This window comes from Caloenas nicobarica, chromosome 5 (genome assembly GCF_036013445.1).
Source record: "Caloenas nicobarica isolate bCalNic1 chromosome 5, bCalNic1.hap1, whole genome shotgun sequence".
In the NCBI taxonomy this organism is placed as follows: Eukaryota; Metazoa; Chordata; class Aves; order Columbiformes; family Columbidae; genus Caloenas; species Caloenas nicobarica.
The window spans coordinates 49,227,152-49,245,440 of NC_088249.1; the positions used below are offsets into that span (position 1 = coordinate 49,227,152).

General features: G+C 38.6%; 1 protein-coding gene across 3 annotated transcripts in view; it reads left to right on the plus strand.

Annotated features, from left to right (window-relative positions):
* Positions 1 to 219: 219 nt before the first annotated feature.
* LRRC56 (leucine rich repeat containing 56) overlaps positions 220 to 18,289 on the plus strand; it is a 68,330-nt gene continuing 50,260 nt past the window's right edge. The window contains exons 1-3 of one of the 3 annotated variants that reach the window (XM_065636207.1): positions 220 to 281; positions 1,559 to 1,712; positions 12,284 to 12,448. In XM_065636207.1, the coding sequence (XP_065492279.1) occupies positions 12,293 to 12,448 (156 nt within the window). In that variant the 5' untranslated portion in view covers positions 220 to 281; positions 1,559 to 1,712; positions 12,284 to 12,292. Of the gene's footprint in view, positions 282 to 1,555; positions 1,713 to 12,283; positions 12,449 to 18,289 lie in introns of those variants that run through there. The other 2 variants (XM_065636208.1, XM_065636209.1) reach the window with 2 other exon arrangements.

Sequence of the window (18,289 nt, forward strand, 5' to 3'; positions counted from 1 at the left end):
AGCCAGGATCCATTCCTGCCTCGGAAAGACCCCCAAACGCTCTTCCTCCTCTTCGCCCCGGCAGCGGGGAGGCTGCGTCTCTGCTCGCTGTCCGCAGCGCCCCGCGGAACGTGTCTCCGGCTGCTCGGGCTGCTCTCTCGCTGGGAAGGCGGCGGCCGGATGGGCGGGCGCGGCAAGGGGCGGGGCCGCGGGAGGGGGCGGAGCGCCGGGCCGCGCGCCGAGGCCGCGCGGTGGCGGCGGTTGCTGGGCGACGGGCGGGCCCCGCGCGGCCCGGCCGGCAGGTAGGAAGGAGCCGCCCCAGCCCAGCAGTCAGGCCCGCGCGGGGGGGGCCGTGGGAGGGAGGGGGTGCCAGCCTGGGGGGACTTTGTGTGTGTGGCGGGTGTGGGAGCTGCAGTAAGGGGTGATTTCCCCTTTGTTACCCGGTATTTGCACAGTAAGTTCAAGGGCCTTTAAAAAAGGCCGTTGTGGCCACGTTGACTGGTGTGGCAGATGGATAACACATCCCGGGGCTTGAAGACCCCAAGAGTGTGCATTGTGGTAGCAAGACCTATTTGGAGATGGAAACACAGATGGTCTCTGTTTATACTGGTGTTGATAATTAATTTAGGAAGTTTAATGGTGTGTTTAAATTGTGCGCTTTGGTGGAGGTCTGAGGAGAAGAGTGCTGTTGAATATATAGTCACAGGCACTTGCAAGTTGTACAAGTGTCCTTGGGTATTCCTTGTTGAGAAAATGTGACCCCTACACAGCATCTCCTCAGCTACTCTTGAATAACTGAAGAGACTTGCCAATGCCAGGTTTATAGCCTTTAAGCTTTGGTCAGCTTCTTGCAGGAAGGGCTCTGTCCTACTTTTGGCCCCTTTGTGGTATGGAGAATGGTTTGGAGATGAACCCACTATCAGCAAGAGACTCGCAATACTTGCCCATAATTTTTAGCAAACAGTAATTAGTTAGTTGGATATCCTAAACTCTCCCTTCGCCTATCTGTGAGGCCTGTGCTTTCCTGGCTCTGCACCCATCTTCTGTAGTCATTGTTTCCTGATATAAATGTTCCTGCCTATTATTCTGCATTCTGACTGCTTTTACAAAGCAAATTTTTCTGATGGGTGATACAGTGAAAATGTAGTAAATGTTGACTTCAGCCTTTTACCTTGTGTGAGCCTGATGGTGATGTTTTCTCTAATGCAGATTCAACTTAGACCTACAGCCTATGAAATGACTGAGTAAATAATTATTCAGTAAATAACTTTTTTTTTTCAAATATGTAGATTCTTCTGTACCAAATCCTTCACTTTCTCATTATCTCCTTGGGAAATTATTTTCAGTTACACTTTCATTACGCTCTTCTAGGCTGTACTGCTTCCTGTCCTGTTATACTTTTAAGAATTATTGAGCATGGACTTCTGCTGTTACAGTAGATAAAGTACTATTTTATTATTAATTGTGGAATGCTCAGAGTCTCTGGGTTTGTGGGGTTTGGTTTATAATTTTGTTGCGTTTTTTTCTTGTTTGTCTGTTTTTTCCCTTGAAGATTGTGTTCTTACTGTTGTTTTAGCAGGGTATGGAGCAATCGAAGAAATTGCATTATGAGCATCTGCATAATTCAAGATATATGGAGATGAATGGCTGTGACTAGTAAATGAAAATCTCTGTTAGGAGAAGGATGGAAAACTAAAGATCCATAACAGCAGTGGCATTGGAAAAAAAAAAAGGTAAAATAATTTCACTTGTACAAAAGACTGAAAAGGTTTCAGAACTTTTTTTTTTAGCTTACTCTCTCATTTCATTTTGTTTTTCTGCTCTGTGTTATTTTGTCTGATTTGAATTTGTCTGAAATAACTTGGGTTAAACATGCAGAGTTCGCGTATGTCAGATCCCAGAGTTGCTGTCATTAACAGGTTTTGTTGGGGGACAGGAATGTGTTGGGGGTTTTTTTGTGGCATTTGTGTTCTCTCTCTTGGCTTTAACACTGGGAATTACTACGCTCCCGTAGGTTTGATCTCTCGAGAGACTGATGTGTGGATACCTTCACCTATGGGCAGTTCAGTTGTTGGTTTAATCGTACACAACAGTCAGCGGAAGAGAGAACAGGCTCTGCACGTGGCCTGGGGTGCCATCAGCCTGTTCTTACACAACTCGTAGGACCTGATCCTGTATAAAAGCAGGATTCAGATCAGGATTCAGTTTAGCATTGGACTAGTGTGTTATTGTTATTTATGATGATGATGCATGTGCTTATCTAACTGAAGCTCCTTAGGGGACATAGTTAAAGAAACAACATGTCTTCTCTAAGTTTGAAGTAGTATAAAATTTTAGTGCTACAAAATAGTAACATAATGTAATATACCATAAATTTGGGTTTGCTACATTTGTCACTAATGGGAATGGCTTAGTGTTTATTCAAGAGGAATTACGAAGAGGTTCTTTCTGAAATCAGGAAACTCATGAGCTTTTCACATCAATTAATTTAGGTACATCTGCATGATTTTAATTGGCTAGTAAAATGGTTAGTGTTTTTCTGTAGATTCATGTGTTGGCTTGAAAACCAATTGGGAGCAAAACCTATCTAATATCAGTAGGACCACAAGTACTTGCTATGCTACAAATCAGAAGACCAGATTTTCCATGGCAGATGTAATAAAGGATAATGTTTCTGCATTAAAAGGAAAAGATTGTGGACCCTGGCCAGTTCAAAGCAGCATTATCTGATTTTTTTTTTTTTTTTAAGATTTCAGGAAGCACTCGTTCCTTTGATTGTAGTGCCTCATGTCAGAAATCAATATTTGAAGTATAGCATAATGTCATCTGTTTATCTTACATTTTGCATCTTTTTGCATTTTGACTTCTAATTTTTTTTCGAGTTGAGCTTGAATGCTACTTCTTTTTTTTTTCTTTTTTTTTTAAAAATAATTTCTCCTTAAATGCTACTAGCATAAGTAGTTCTTGGGTATATTTTGCTTTATTTTAATAGGGTATCCACCCAGTTCGAAGTGATGAACATAGGGGAAGGAAGCATATATAGAATGAAGAGCTTTAAGTAAATTATTGCTACTTGGGAAAGAGCATTAACCTCCTGTGGTAGTTCTCTCAAAATATCTTGCAGCTAGTCAAAAAGACAAAGTGTTAAAACTTCTAAGAAGGGGAACTGAAAACAATGTAAATTCACGTACTGTCTCTGTGGCCGTATCTTGAATCTTATGTGCAGTTCTGATCATCATCATCCTGGAGGGTAAATGGCAGAACTGAAATTGTTTCCATCAAATACAAGAAAGATGAGAAATAGAAAACAGAAAAAATAAATTAGATTTTTCATCTAGAAGAGCAGATGAAAAATGAGATTATGCAAAAGAAAGCTATACATTAAGGAATAGTATGGACAGATAGATGAATCCTCCATAATTCCATCTAACTACTTTTGACCTCAGTAATAATTTTAGCTTCCACAACAACCTATGCCAGTGTCTTCCACAATTTAAACAAATACAAAGCAAAAATGCACTTTCTCCTTTCTAAAAGCTGCTTCCTGATAAAATTCCTTTGGCTTCTTTAGTCATTGGATGACTATTAGTCATATCTTAGGACATGCAAATAATTGCTTCCCTATATATCTCCTTGGCTGTCAAACACAATGCACCTTTTGGCTTGGGAAATTAGTGAGCAGCTGGTTGCCAGAAATTAAAACAATATGTCAAGGAAAGGATTGCTTAGGACTAGCTCTGCTTCTGGTACTGTTTTTTAGGCATGTTTCTGACTACAGCAGCTAGCTGGACATTTGCCTCAACCCAGCAGGATTATTATACTGCAACCTCATCAGTAGCCTAAATTGATTTTGCAAAGTCCTTTTCACTGCTAGTTTTCTATCCTAGCTAAAATTTTGGGAGTGTTTGTTACAAATAAGCTCCTGTGCAACCTTGCACTGTATAGTATTTTCCTATGTGTTCAGCTGTAATTCATCTCATTTTAAGACAATGTATCTCATGTGAGCAACATATTTGAAATGGGAAACATCCCAGCATTGAAAATGACTCTTCAAATGGCTTTGCAGGCCATGGAATATCTTGTTTCAATCAGCTTAATTACCTAATAAAACAGACTGAAAATTGTCTGGGGACAACAGAGCACTTTGCAACTCAAAAGTGGCATGTATGGTGCATTTTCATTCTGCACAGAAATTTGGATTTCAAAGGGTTCAAATGCAATGCAACAGTAGCTGAAAAAAAAAAAGTCTGGTTATATTGCCCTTTTCTTAGCTGGAATCTGGAAATACTTCTAAGTGGGGGATACTAAAAAATGCTTTGAAGACGTAGAGTTTTTCTTCTCTGCAGCTTTGGAGAGTCAGTCCTGAATCTGTGGGTTAAAATAGCCTGTGAAAGAGCAGCACTGTTGTAAGCTTGATCTGAGACTGTGCTCACCTGTGCAGGGAGACACTGCATCTTTTTGTGTCTCAGGAAACTGAGCTGCACTATATTATTATCCTAATGAATGGAGAGAGCCTGCGAGACCTTTGGGCATGTGGGAGAAATTGAGGAGGGTGCTGGAGAGAGACCAGTATTCAGGTGCCTTACCCAGCTTCTTCATAAGAAGGTGGGAGAGTGGCAACTGATGTGAAAGGCTCTTGCCTTAAGTCCCAGATAAAGACAGCAATGCTAGGTTAAAAGCAGTTTTTGTGCTGGGTGAGAAGGTTTTACGTGTGACAGGAAAGGATAATAAAGGCAACAATAAAGCAAAACTAAGTTTGCAGTGAGAGAGGGAACATTTTTTGTATTGTCCCATCTTCGCAACAATTAACACTGCCATGTATATGATATTTTTAAAAGTGGGTAAAATTTTGAATCTATGTGGGACATATTAATTTATTCTTTGGCTCTCATCACTTAAAGAAAATTAATCTTAAACCTTTTGTGCAGTGTGACCACCAGTTGAATATGGTAGAACCTATGCAAATCCGTTGACAAATCAGTTTATTCATTTACAAAAGTTTTATTGAGTATCTTTACACTGATAACAGAATATGTCCAAAGGCCTCACCCACAAACACTAACTCCGGGAGATTATTGCTTGGGTGATGAATTAACCCTGAGTCACTCAAATCTTGATTTTTTTTTTTATTCCTCCCTAAAATATGATTTCATCATGCTGCTTCTTTTTAAATATATACATTGCAGGCTGTGTGCTGAATAGTATTGTTTCTTTTTCCAGATGTTAAATATACTGCCAGTATTTGTTAATACTTTAAATTATACTGGCAGATGCTTTTATCTTGCATTAGCCAAATACAGCTTTGTACTTGGGTCTTCCCCCTACTCACTCTGTGTGAAGCTGTTCATGTGAATACGTCTTTTCAAGACTGGGACCTGAAACCCTGGCGCTGAGTTACTTTCCTCTTTGAGCTTGGACAGTATGGATAAGTGCCCATGACACTGTATGGGAATGTAGGGGAAGATTAGCGAGGAGGCTGGTTAAATGTAAATACGCTCAAGTGACTTGCAGCTGTACGTAGAAAAAGCACATACATCACACTAATTGTTTTACTGACCTTGTGTGCTTGATGAGTAGAACTTCTGTATTAGATAACACAGGCCTGTTAGAAACTCTAGGCACCTTATCACTATGTCTGAGATTCTTGCTTTGTTGTGAGAAAGAGCGGGAGGCTGCGCCTGCCTGAAGCCTTGAAATACAGGCGAGCTCAGCAGGCCCAGTGATCTTCCAGCAGGGCTGAACTTACCAGCGCCTGCGTCCCCGCTTGTGTCACCTCTGCCCAGGAGCTTAGGTGCCACTTCGGAGATCCCCCAGTAGAGAGGTAACTAAAATAAAACTTGCTCTTTGCAATGCATTCATGGCCTCTGGCTCTTCTTGCGACGTGCCTGCGTATGTGTTCGCAACACAAAGAAGGTTTTCTGTGTCCTAAAGCTTGTCTTGTTTTCCTAACTGCATCTGTTGATCCTAAAAAGATACTGATTCTGCAAAACCTTGCTTTGTCTGTGTCCTTCCTCTGTGTGTCCAATAACATGCCTAGCATTTGCAATTTAAGTAATTTCTGAGTTAGGCCTTTTGAATGCAAAGAGGGTAAATAAGTGACCTGGCTGATATTTTTTAGAAAAACTGATTGTTTGTGTTATTGTCCTTTGAAGGTTAGCAGAAAATCCAGTAGTTATTAAGATAACCTGTGGAGTATTAAACATGAGATAAAATTTTAATTCAGCCCAGCTGGATGCACTTACCTGTACATCTGTCTTCTGAAGTAAGAATAGGATATTGGAGATAAGGCCTAAAAAGAAGGATATTAAGCATTTCCTGACAAAAGACTTCATTAAGCTGGTGCTGTGGTTTAAATTAGTATCTCTACCTTGGGAATAGTTGAAAAGAATAACATTATAGTTGAATACTTTTAATTTTAAAAAAGCTGAAATTATGTTAGAATTGCTGAAACTAATTATTTTCCTCAATCTTCTGCTCTAGTGGCATCTACATTAAAGGCAGGATCTGTGTGTGTGACAAGCACAGATATGTTGGTTCTTGTGTACCGTGGCATTAGCTATCCATGACAGGACCCCTACATAAGGACAGCTGACCCAAACTGACCAAAGGGGTATTCCATACCATATGACATCATGCTCAGCATATAAACGGAGGCAAAATCTGGCCAGGCACATTGCTGCTCAGGGATGGGCTGAGCATCAGTCAGCGGGGTGGTGAGCAAGTGCATTGTGCAACACTTGCTTTATATATTCTTTTATTATTATTGTTGTTGTTATTATTATAATCGCTTCCTTTGCTATCCTGTTTTTATCTCAACCCAGAAGTTTTTTTTCAATTCTCTCTCCCATCCTACTGTGGAGGGGAAGCTGAGTGAGTGGTGCTTGGTTGCCAGCTAGGGTTAAACCACAACAATACAGGGTGTTTCAAAAAGATGGACCCGATTTGAGAGGCATACTGCTTTGAAATTGGGTCCATGATTTTGAAACACCCTGTATATAAAGGAGAAAAGGGTGACATTTAAATGCATTGCCTTTTTATTTATTACTGCTATGTTTTTTGAAACACCTTTTATCTCAAGGGTGTTGGCTCAAACCTAGTCCGGGTTTGTAGCATGCATTTTTTTTCTGGGATCCCTGCTGCTTTGGACGACAGCACAGTTTGAACTTAACTCTGTGCATGAGGGTAATACAAAGTCCATAAAGCTCCCAAGAACTTTTCCTGAGAGCTGCGTGGGACATAGATCCTGAGGCTTACTTAAAGTGGTCTTGGCAACTGTAGAGCAGGACATATGCGTAATACCAAAGGACCATCAGGCACTCTTACAGATTGTAAAACCATAAATAAGGAAGGTAGACAATGAGGCAAGTCGGTACACTTGCTATATGTGCAAATTTGAGTGCTTGAAGCGAGGGTTCAAATTGGCTGAACAGTTAAACAAAACCATCGTTGTAAGCATTTTAGTCTTTCAATGTAGTTGCAGCCAGTGAATTTTTAATTATGTTAAACAGGATATTGATATCTTGATAATTCAGCATTCCCATGAAAGCTTTTTTTCTTTAGTGGGGCACACAAGTGGAATGTTTATGAATTGTCTTTATGATCCCTTGATATTAAAGTAGCATTACTGAAGTAGTTGTTACCTCCTTTTGCTTAACAAAAACAGAAGATTGAAACAAGATCATTTAATCGTGTATGAAAAAATAGATTCCCATTAATATCAGGTTGGATGTTTTATTTTCCAACTTTTTAGAAGTTGCACCTGCTGAAATAGAGTGGTCTGTTGCAGGATGCTTTATATTGAATAAATGTAGCAGGAGCTGTTCTTGCCATTAGGGGTGGATTATTGTAACACTAGTTTCCTGATGACTTCATAGTAAATTCCAGCTGCCCAAACAGTTATTTTTCAGAAGAGGTTATCTGTAGTGCACTTGCACAAAATTACGCTTAAAAGGGCACTTATAGTTCCCTTGAGACTTATAAACCAAACCTTTTTTCAAATCCTTAGTAAACACAGAATTCTTTGTTTTCCTTCTGCAGCAGTGGTAACAGCATGGGCACTACTGTAATTTGTGATTCTGGATTAAACAAAAATTACATTATGCAGGGCAAGAAAAATGGAAATCTGCAGTGCAAGCTTCCTGTCATGAAGGGATAGAGAGCACAATGGTTCTCTAATTTTGTTGTTGTTGTTTTTTTCTAGAGAATTTGTAGACTGGTGACATAAAGATAAGAGTGTACACATTTCAGTATCCTACCTGAAATGGCACTCCTCCCCACCCAGTGGAGGTTTTAGAAGGCATGGTTAACCACAGAGCAGGAGAGGTTGCTGGTCAAGAAGCTGGCCTGAGGGAGTAGAGATTCAGTTTTGCATGGGATGTTAATATATAGAGTTATATGTCTTTCCTAGAGTAAATCTGGATTGATTACTGCAGTTTGGGGTTTTCTAATTTTTAAACGGTAGTCTACTTGCTTGGACAAGCTCTTTAGGTAATGTCTTGAAGGCTGTATAAGAAATATCATACCTAGTCACAAAATTTAAAGGGTCTTTCTCAGACTTAAGCCATAATTAATATGGAATCAAACATTCCTGGGAATTGCTGTATTTGAAATGCATACTAATATACATTTAATGAAGAATACATTATCCTATCATTGACTCTTTGTAAATCTTGTAGCAGGAAAATAAAATATTGGATTTTTAACAGTTTTTTGGACCCTAAGAACATCAAATAACAATTCTCTGACAATTTCCTTTGAGCAAATTACAGTATTCTGCAGGGATTTTGAATAACATGTTGTTCCAAGGGTCGCTGAATTTTAATAATGATCTTTATTAGCTGTATTACTCTTATATATGTTGAAAATGTCATGCAGTTTTTAATGAACTTTTACCACATGCCTGTTAATTGAATAGCTTACCATCATCATGCTTGTTTTGGGCAGGAGCATGGCAGCAGTGGGGAAAGTTGGCAGATTAACTGTTGATAAAATTCAAAATCTTTCATCTCACTGTTCTGGTCATTGATTTCTCCTGCTCTCACTGATTATCTGCTTCTAGTTATTCACATGTGTAAGAGCCTGCCAAGTCAAGACCTATGATGCAAATCCTGCAGAAAGTAACTCATTGATTTCTTTCATTCTTTTATGCTTCTCAGTGTTCGCAGGACAAAACGCTATTTTTTTTTTTCAGCTGTTTTCTCTTTCCCTGATACCCTCATCTGCTTACTGGTGTTGCTTTTCTCTCCCATTGAATTCACTGAAGGTTTGTGTTAGCTGTAGTTAGCTTCCATGATTGTTGGTCCCGCAAATTCTTGTAGGAATGATCTGCATTACCATTCAGCATATAGATCCAACACATAACCAATATAATAATCTTCTCTGTGGAATAATCTTCAGGTTTGTGATTTCTCAGACCTCTTTAATGACAGTGAAGTTTTTCTAATCCTTGTAAACTGTCCCACTGAGGCTAATGCTAGTTTAGGTTTGTGATTGCTTGTCCTGTGCATTTGACAGAGCCATAGATTTCTCGTTTGCTTTTTAGTATTTTAAATGAGTGGGTGAGGTGGGTTTACTGGAATGATTTTACCTGTCTCAGAAATTCAGGTGGACCTGATGAAAATGAGTGATCTGACTCCTGTATCTGTATGGGTGCAAGTGTTGTGCCAGGCCCCCTTCTTGCTCCTACATGGTGCTGAAGATTTCAGAGGTTTATGGATTTTTATTAAAAAAAAAAAAAAAGTTCCTCACCACTAGGATTCCTGCACTTCTGGGTTTTCTATATTCCTCATTTTGAAGATGTTATTTTGATCGATATTCAGGAGAACATGCTTTCTTCTCTGGAGAAAGTTTTGAAGTGATGGAAGCATGTAAAAAATAGTTTTGTTTGCTGACAATAACTCAATTTGATCTCAGACAATTTATAATGAAAATACTTTTCTTCTCACTAATCCAATGTTACAATGATTACAAGCAGCAGATCAATAGCAGGAAGTATGGAATTTGAAGTGTTACTTCAGATATTAAGCCACAAATTGATCTCCTTGTCAAACCTTAAGTAAGTGCTGTATCAACACATATTTCAAAGATTAGAGAATGTTCTGAAATGTAATAGTGGTAGACTGAAGAAAAGAAAGCAATAATTTGTTTTATGCAAGTGTATTAACTGTTTACAGCCCAAATCTACACAGTCCTCCTATTATCTCATTATGTTTTGCACTCACACATTACATCAGTGATTTCTGACTATTGTTCCACTTGGCTCCAATAACATACAGGATTATCTCTGGATAATAACGATCCCTGTTTGAACTAGAAGGAACCACCAGTTCTTGCATGTGATCCAACAGAACTCTTGTGCAACTGTCAAAGTATTTCAGCATTTATATGGCAGATATTCTAAAAGTCAGTTATTGACAAAAAAATTTTTTCTTGGGAAAATAAAGACAACACCAGAAGACCTTCATATCACACACAATTCCTGAATTTCCTTGGACCACTGATGACTGTTGCAACTCAATCTACTGACTAAATCATACTGACCTGCTCTAAAGAAAGTAGAGGAAAAAACCCTGAGAAATTTTATAATTCTTTGGAAAATGAAACAATAGAAATTTACAGGCTGTAGTTTTTCTTCCAAAAACACACAGTGTTTTTGAGATCACTTTTCCCTTTTAATGGGCAGAAGCATGACAATTGTCCTTATACAACTATGAGCATGCTGAAGTTTTAGAAGCTGCAAGTGTTTCTTTTATAAGACATTAAGAAAGATTGAAAGGAGCAATGTGTCACTGAAGAATTTGTTCTTGAATATGTCTGTTAAGCATTGAACACTATTGTGGCTCAAAGGCAGCACATTTGAGAAAGCAGCTTCTTTTCTAGGAATGCTTGACAGGTACATGCAGTGATCTGGGGAAAACAGTTTTTGCTTTCCGTGGGTTGCCTCTCCCCTGATACACATGTGGAAGGAGCACTTAGAAGTGTGAGGTTTTGGTTCCTTTCTTCCTAGTGCAAGGAGATCTGCAGAGAGAGGTTTGGTGGATTGTTAAGTTTTTGTTGTTTTTCTTCGGGTAAGGACTGCTATCTTTTATGACAGTACAGAGTCTTTAGAATTTCTTTTGCTAGTTCAGAGATGAAGACTTCTGACCAGACAGTACTAGTTAGAGCAAGATGAAGACTTCTGACAGGACCGTCTCCGGCGTAAAGCTCTCTCACCAGCTAACTGGTTGGTTCTCTCAAGTAGAGGTGACTAGCTGAGCAGTCAGAACTTCTGTTTTTCCTAACAAAAATCACTCCCGTGTTTAACTGTTTATTAACGTGAGGGGGAAGGAAGTGGTAATTCTCAGATCTTGGCCACCACTGAATCCTTGTCAGCCAGTTATGATAGCTTGATTATTTAATTACTTCTCCAGCACTAAGAATAAGCATTGCTTCACAGTGGAGAACAGAGGAAAACTGCAGGTGTCCCTTCAGCAGAGCAAGAAGGCTATTCTCTAGTCTAGCCTTCTGTTGTTACAGCAATGTCACCAGCTAGGATACTTTATTGCTGCCAAGTACCAGTAGCTGTATAAATCATAGTAATGCTTGTGCCCTTTCACGGAATCACAGAATTACAGAATGTTAGGGATTGGAAGTGACCTCAAAAGATCATCTAGTCCAATCCCCCTGCCAGAGCAGGAACACCTAGGTGAGGTTACACAGGAAGGCGTCCAGGCGGGTTTTGAATGTCTCCAGAGAAGGAGACTCCACAACCTCCCTGGGCAGCCTGTTCCAGTGTTCCGTCACCCTCACTGAGAAGAAGTTTCTTCTCAAATTCAAGTGGAACCTCTTGTGTTCCAGCTTGAACCCATTACCCCTTTGGGTACAGCTGATTTTTTTTTTTACTCTAATGAGTGTACATATGCTTATTCTTATATTTCAAAGTTAATTGTTAATATTTCTGTAAAAGTAATAGCTTTGGGAATAGCTTTGAAATCTCTGGAGACATTCAAGGCCAGACTGGATGGGGGTCTGAACAACCTGATCTAGTTGAAGATGTCCCTGCTCATTGCAGCAGCACTGGACTAGGAGACCTTTGAAGGTCCCTTCTAACCCAAACTAATCTATGAATCTGTGATAACTCTTGAGGGTGACAAAAAGGAAGAATGTATGTTACGTGATGCATTGCTTTGGGTTCTTTCTGATTAGAGGTACCTGTATCTCCATAGGCACTTGTTCACTTGCAATGGGAGTCAAAATAGATTCTGCTAAAGGGAAAATAATAAATACAAGGAAAAAATCAGACTGCTTGTTATCCTTTTATTCAAAGCGTATTGAGATGGACCTGATGTGGAATCCTGGCAGAGTTTCTTGTCCGGCCTCAACTGCAGTCCGGGTGACTGATTTGAGTTGGCGTGGCAACCTAAATCCCAGTCCACTGATTAAAGGTGATGAAGAGCTACTTATGGATGAATACCTTTCACCCAGTAAACTGGTGAGTAGACATCCAACTTGTTAATGACGTAGAAGAGGAAGACTGGCATATACAGAGCTGTATTAACCTTCCAACTGCTCTTGTAATGACTGCAGATTGTTGCATATCTGACAGTTGGACTTCTGCATAAAGTAGATTCTGTATTATGGAAGTTGATCAAATGTTTGTCCACCTTTCACCTTGTTTCATATCAAAAACATTCCCAGCATGAATGCTGCTGTCTTTATTGCCAGCTTTCTTGAAGCACCGTGAAGAAAAGTACAGGTAGTATAATTATCATTTAAACAGATTTCATTGATGCCATCTGAAGTACCTTGAATCTGAGCATTAGAAAAAGGTTTTTACATTAACCTTGTACTAGAGATTGAAAACGTAACTTTAAAAGCACAACTTTTTTCTGAATTAGTGGAATCCTCTGTCCTACTAAGAAGCCAATTACAAAATTCTGCAAGTGCTCTTTATATATTGGTGTGTTGAAATTTCAAGACACATTTGAAAGCCATGTTCCTTTTTGACCAATGGAAAATAATGCGGCGTGCAGCCTGTTGAAAGAGAGTAGCACGCTGAACTGTCTCATGAAGGAATATTTGGTTGCATATTGTGATGTATTTGCTCAAGCCTAATCAATGGTGAAATCCTTTGGGACATGTAGGAGCTGAGAAAATACCTTCACTTCTCCCTGCTAAAGGAAGCAAGAGCTGAGAGCAGAAGTTTAGGAGAGAAGCTACATCTTTCAGTGTTGCAGAGCTGGATAGAAATTAGTTCAAGATGTGTCCAAGGCTGTGTTTCAGATGCTGCCAGCAGGTAGGGTGGTGATCGCGGTGTCTGTAGTATTCTGTGCATGGTGGAGAGACACTGGCTTCTGCAGGGGGCAGATTCCAGCTGCAGGTTTATGCCACTCCCTAACTATATACCAGTCACAATTTTGACTGCACCCTGTAGATTAGACAGAAAATTGTTCTCGGAACTACTCTTCCCTTAGCAGCTAAGTCTTTTGGTGTTATAAGATGTTTGCATCTCCAAACATCAGTTTCTGCAGAGCGTATATTTTAAGCTTTCTGGAGAAAAATTGATATATGATCTTATGATCTATGCCACTCACTTTCCTTTGGCTCATGTAAGGCTCTGACAACTTCTTGGTCCTTTTTAAAAATTAGGCATAGAGTTTGACCAGTCTAATGTGTTTGTGTCTTACACATGTATAAATCCAATGGGAAGCTCTCAGATTAGTCTGTTTTCTTAGGGCATGAACCAAGGCCCATTGGAGTAACTAAAACAGCTGCCTTCTGACTTCAATAAAATCTGAATTAAACCCTTAGGAAGTTATTTCATTAGCATGAAATTCTTCTCTTTCTGAAGCTGTGCTGCTTTTATTTCACAGTAAATTGTAAGCAGAAGAGTGTATGTAAGGCAATGTTGTCCACATCCCATTAAGTTGCAGTTATTTTTTTTCTTTTTTCTTTTTTTTCTTTTTTCTTTTTTCTCCTTTTTTTCTTTTTCTTTTTACTTTTTCTTTTTTTCTTTTTTTCTTTTTCCTTTTTCTTTATTTTATTTTTTTCTTTTTCTTTTTTCTTTATTTTCTTTTTTTTTTCTTTTTTTTTCTTTTTTTTTTAATACAGATCAGAAGTTTTATTCTCCCACAATTTTGGGCTATTTTTAAAAAGGGGAAAACCCGCTTTACTATTCATGTGTACCCTATTGAACTTAACTGAGTCTTGCCTATTTAAGATTATGTGTATTAATATTTGTAAGGAATTCCATTTCAAAGACTCCTTTAAATGGATGCATACTGTCCTACTAATTTTTCTGTAGACAGTTATTTCCTGGCCCTGGAACCCAACATTTGTGTTAGCATAGCTTGGATATTTCCTGCTTAGAGCAAAAATTATATGACATTGTCAAGGAAACGTAAACAATGTTTATAGCTTGTTTTATTAACATATCCAATCTGTCTATTCTGTGACCTTTATGTTGATCAAATGGAAACCATTCCTTCCATAAATTTATTTCCTCTGAATTTGCAAATGTAAAAATAGAGACACTGTTCAAACATTTAGCCTGAAACAAGTTTTTGCATGCATGTTTTTTTAAGGAACCACATGCCATCGATAACCAAATTGTTTGAAAGGTTGTTTTGCTTAAATCAATACATTTGCAATATCTTCTAGATTGTCTTTTAGTTGTGAATATTTTTAGGAGTTATCGATTGTATTCACTGAAGTGCTCTGAGAAGTAAACTAATAGATTTTTTAAATACATGCTCATTAAATTATTTTCCATTCAATTAAGGGCATAGCTCCAGTTTTGCAGTGTTGCATAGGCAGATTTCTGTACACCTGATGGACATTCCTGAGGAAGGTTTTTGTTCTGAGATGTATACTCAGCTTTATTCTTTGCCCTTGCAGTTTGCTGTCTTGCACCAGTTCAATTTGAGCTCGGGGAGGCTGGAATGTCTAGCTGTGAAGAATCTGTGAAGATTGGGCGCCTTGGGTTGCAGCCTGTAGCCTTGTCCGTACCTGCACTTTTGTTTATTTTGTCCTTTTTCCAGGGAGACAGCGGTCTATTTAGTAGTGAAAATATTAGCAGTCCTTGTTGTTAAGGACTGTCTAAAAGGCGTGATACTTGTATTCCTTCACTTTTTTTTTTTTTTCCAGTTACTGAGTTGTTTTCCTCCAAAGAGAGGAAAGTTTGGCTTAAAATTCTTCTTTTTTTTTTTTCTTTTTTTTTTTTTCCTTTTTGCCTCCTTGGACCCCATAGCACATAAGACAACTTCTACAAAACCATTGATTGCTTACCCATTCTCTTCCTCTCCATAGCAGATCCTCATCTCACTTAAATCTTATGCTAGCTCACTAGAGGGTTTATGGTCTTTCATGGCCTCGTTTCACTTTGAAATCCTGTGTGATCGCATATCCCTGTTACATTAATCACATCTTCTGTAGTTTCTGCTTGCTGCCATCTCTCTTGTGGCAATGACATGTAATGCCCTTTTATATTTGAATAGTCTTCATCCAAGCTACAGGTCAAAAGCTTTTGGTGCAAGGATTTGTATAATTGGATTTTCTTTTTATTCTTTCTGCTAGTATCAATGTTCAGTTTTCTGTTGTAATCTTTAATCTTCATCTGTGTGAATAGGCGTTCTTGCTTTTCTATTTGTACCTGTCCTATTATTTCCAGCTCCCTGCTCTGCCTGTACTTGTGTTGTGCTTACGTGTTGTTGTTGGATGTTGTAGAATACCAAGGTGAGCAAATTCCACATTCTTCTTTTGTTCTGAAAATTGGCTATTAATGGGAAATACATTGCAATTATTTTTTTACTTTATTAGGGCTGTGGCGCAGATTTCTCACTTAAGTATGAAGGAACACAAATTAAGGGGTCCATCTGTCTTGAATCAGATTTTTATGTTGTTCTATTAACACACTTCCCCTCCCCACCATTTGCAAAGGATGTTTTCCTGATTTCTACAGGAAGCACTTCACTTCTCAGCATAAACTCATTTTACAAGGTCAAATGTCCTCCAAATATTGTCACGTTATCAAAACTAATCACATTTGTGTCTGATCTTTAGAGAAGAAAGGAAGTATTCTTATTTCACTGTTTATTGATCCTGCACCAATTAATCATGTTTTCTAAACTTAAGAACATGTGTTCAGAAGTGGTGTTTAGTTTTGTTGCTCAGGAGCTTAGAGTGTATTTCACATGGTATGCACTCATCCTCATGGGGAGAAGAAAATCTTGGAGGGCCCTGGAACAACAGATTGGCTTCTTGCTGAAATGACTCAATCATTTCCTTTTTTCCTTGGCAGGAAGGCTTCATCTCAGTTGTAAGCTAAATGGATTTGAGGGGAAAAACAACCAAACCAACCAACCAACCAAACAAACAAACAAAAAAACCACCAAAACCTAACCCACAAGTGGAAATCAAGGAAGCAAGTGCAAAATCTTGATAAATTAAGTGGAGTCAAGGAGATGGAAGTAACTGAATTTGGATCTGCTGAATCCTTCATTAGGATTATACAACTATTTAAAAATTAATAATTAAAAAGAAAGGTTTGAAGTGACCTCTGGAGGTCTTCCAGTTCCCTCTTCTGCTCAAAGCACAGCTAGTTTCAAAGTTAAATCAGATTGCTCAAGGTAGCAGATAGTAGTAAACATAATACTGTGAACAGGAAAAAAATTACAAAGCCTCATTTACTTTCAGAACTTTCCTTTTATATGTTATTTTCCTAAGACTGATGCCTTCGCTACAGTGAAGGCTTATAGTTCTTACATTAGTGTTCATCTTGCTACTTAGGCATCTGATGTTTTGCATTCAAATTGTCACATCACAAATCTTTATATTTACACGCATACACACACATATGCATGCCTTTAATGAAAAAAAACAGATTTTCATTTGCATATAGTCATAGCTGCTTAGCTAACATAAAGTGGCAGATTGCAGTCTTGAGTTTTGGATGTTCAGTGACAACACTGCGCAATGATTGTAGCTACTTATTATGCACCTAATTGCTAGATAGAAAAAATTATTATTGTGGTATGAGTTTTTTATATCTATGTGAGGGAAAGTAAATCCTTAAATCAATTTTTGCTTTAAATTTGTTTTAAGAATATCTACTATCCTGTCCACTCCTGCCCTCTGTGTTAATTCAGTGCATAGTTAAAACTGAGTTGGTTTCCTCCTACAGAAGTGATACAGGCTATTTCTGGGAGATCAGCAAACTCCCATATGTTTTCTGATGCCCCACATGCCCTTTGAAGTTTACGGTAGTTAGGAGGTCTCCCAGCATCTTGCAGCACAAGACCCTTGATACTGGTTTAAAAAGAGAAGGTGTCAGTACTGTGAATCCCCAGTATGTATGGGTCAGTGGAAAGCTGAACTGGAGATGGCAAGACTAGGCAGGGGCCTGTCCATATAGATCCATTTGCATTACTTGGATGCTTCCACGTGAGAATAAAGACATTTTAACTAATACATCCACCACCACTTAAATGTCATAATTATTGCCCTCATCTAACATCTTTCTTTATCACAGATTGAATGCCTAGCTAATCTCTTCATCTGAGCTGAGGGAAGAGTGTTTTTATATGTATATGCAGAAAGTAGTGAAATACAGCCAAACGTTGTATTTATGGGAATCTGCAGAATGTAGCCATTTTGAAAGGAAGATTACATATGGGACCACAGGGAAGTTCTGTTCCCTTTCATTGAAAATCCCTTGACTTAGAATCACTCAAAACCTTGTTAATGTTTTAGTAGTTTTCTTCCTAGAATAAATATTCAGTTGTAGCAACATTTTTGGTTTGGTTTTGGTTGGTTGTGTTGTTGTTGTTTTGTGTTGGGTTTTTTTGTTGGTTGTTTGTTTGTTTTAGTGCAGAGAGAGTTTATATCCCAGTTGGGAATTTGAAATAAAATCCCTGCAAAAAGTAATGAACACATGAATTGACATGAATCTAGTATTTGCATATAGGTGTAGTATTAAAAGAAAATAAATTCCCCACTCAGTAATTCCCGTCTTAGCCAAATTAACCAGGATCAGCAAAATAAAGGCACAGCTGGAAATGCTTCTCTGACAGCTGCATGCAACATGCTCTTCAGCAGCATATCTACTTTTTTAGAGTATGTGAAAAATCTAGGGAAGAGAGAAGAAATCAGTCATATACACCAGCTTTAATTTAACAGATGTTATTTGCCAATTAAGGAATTTACAGAGAGCTGCAAGTGGGACTTGAACTGGATTTCTCAGCATCCCCAGGTGACTGTTCTGCCAGCTGGGAAGCTCTGCAAGCAGTGAAGTATTTTTCACTTGCAATTTTTTACAGAATACTTATTGGCTCTT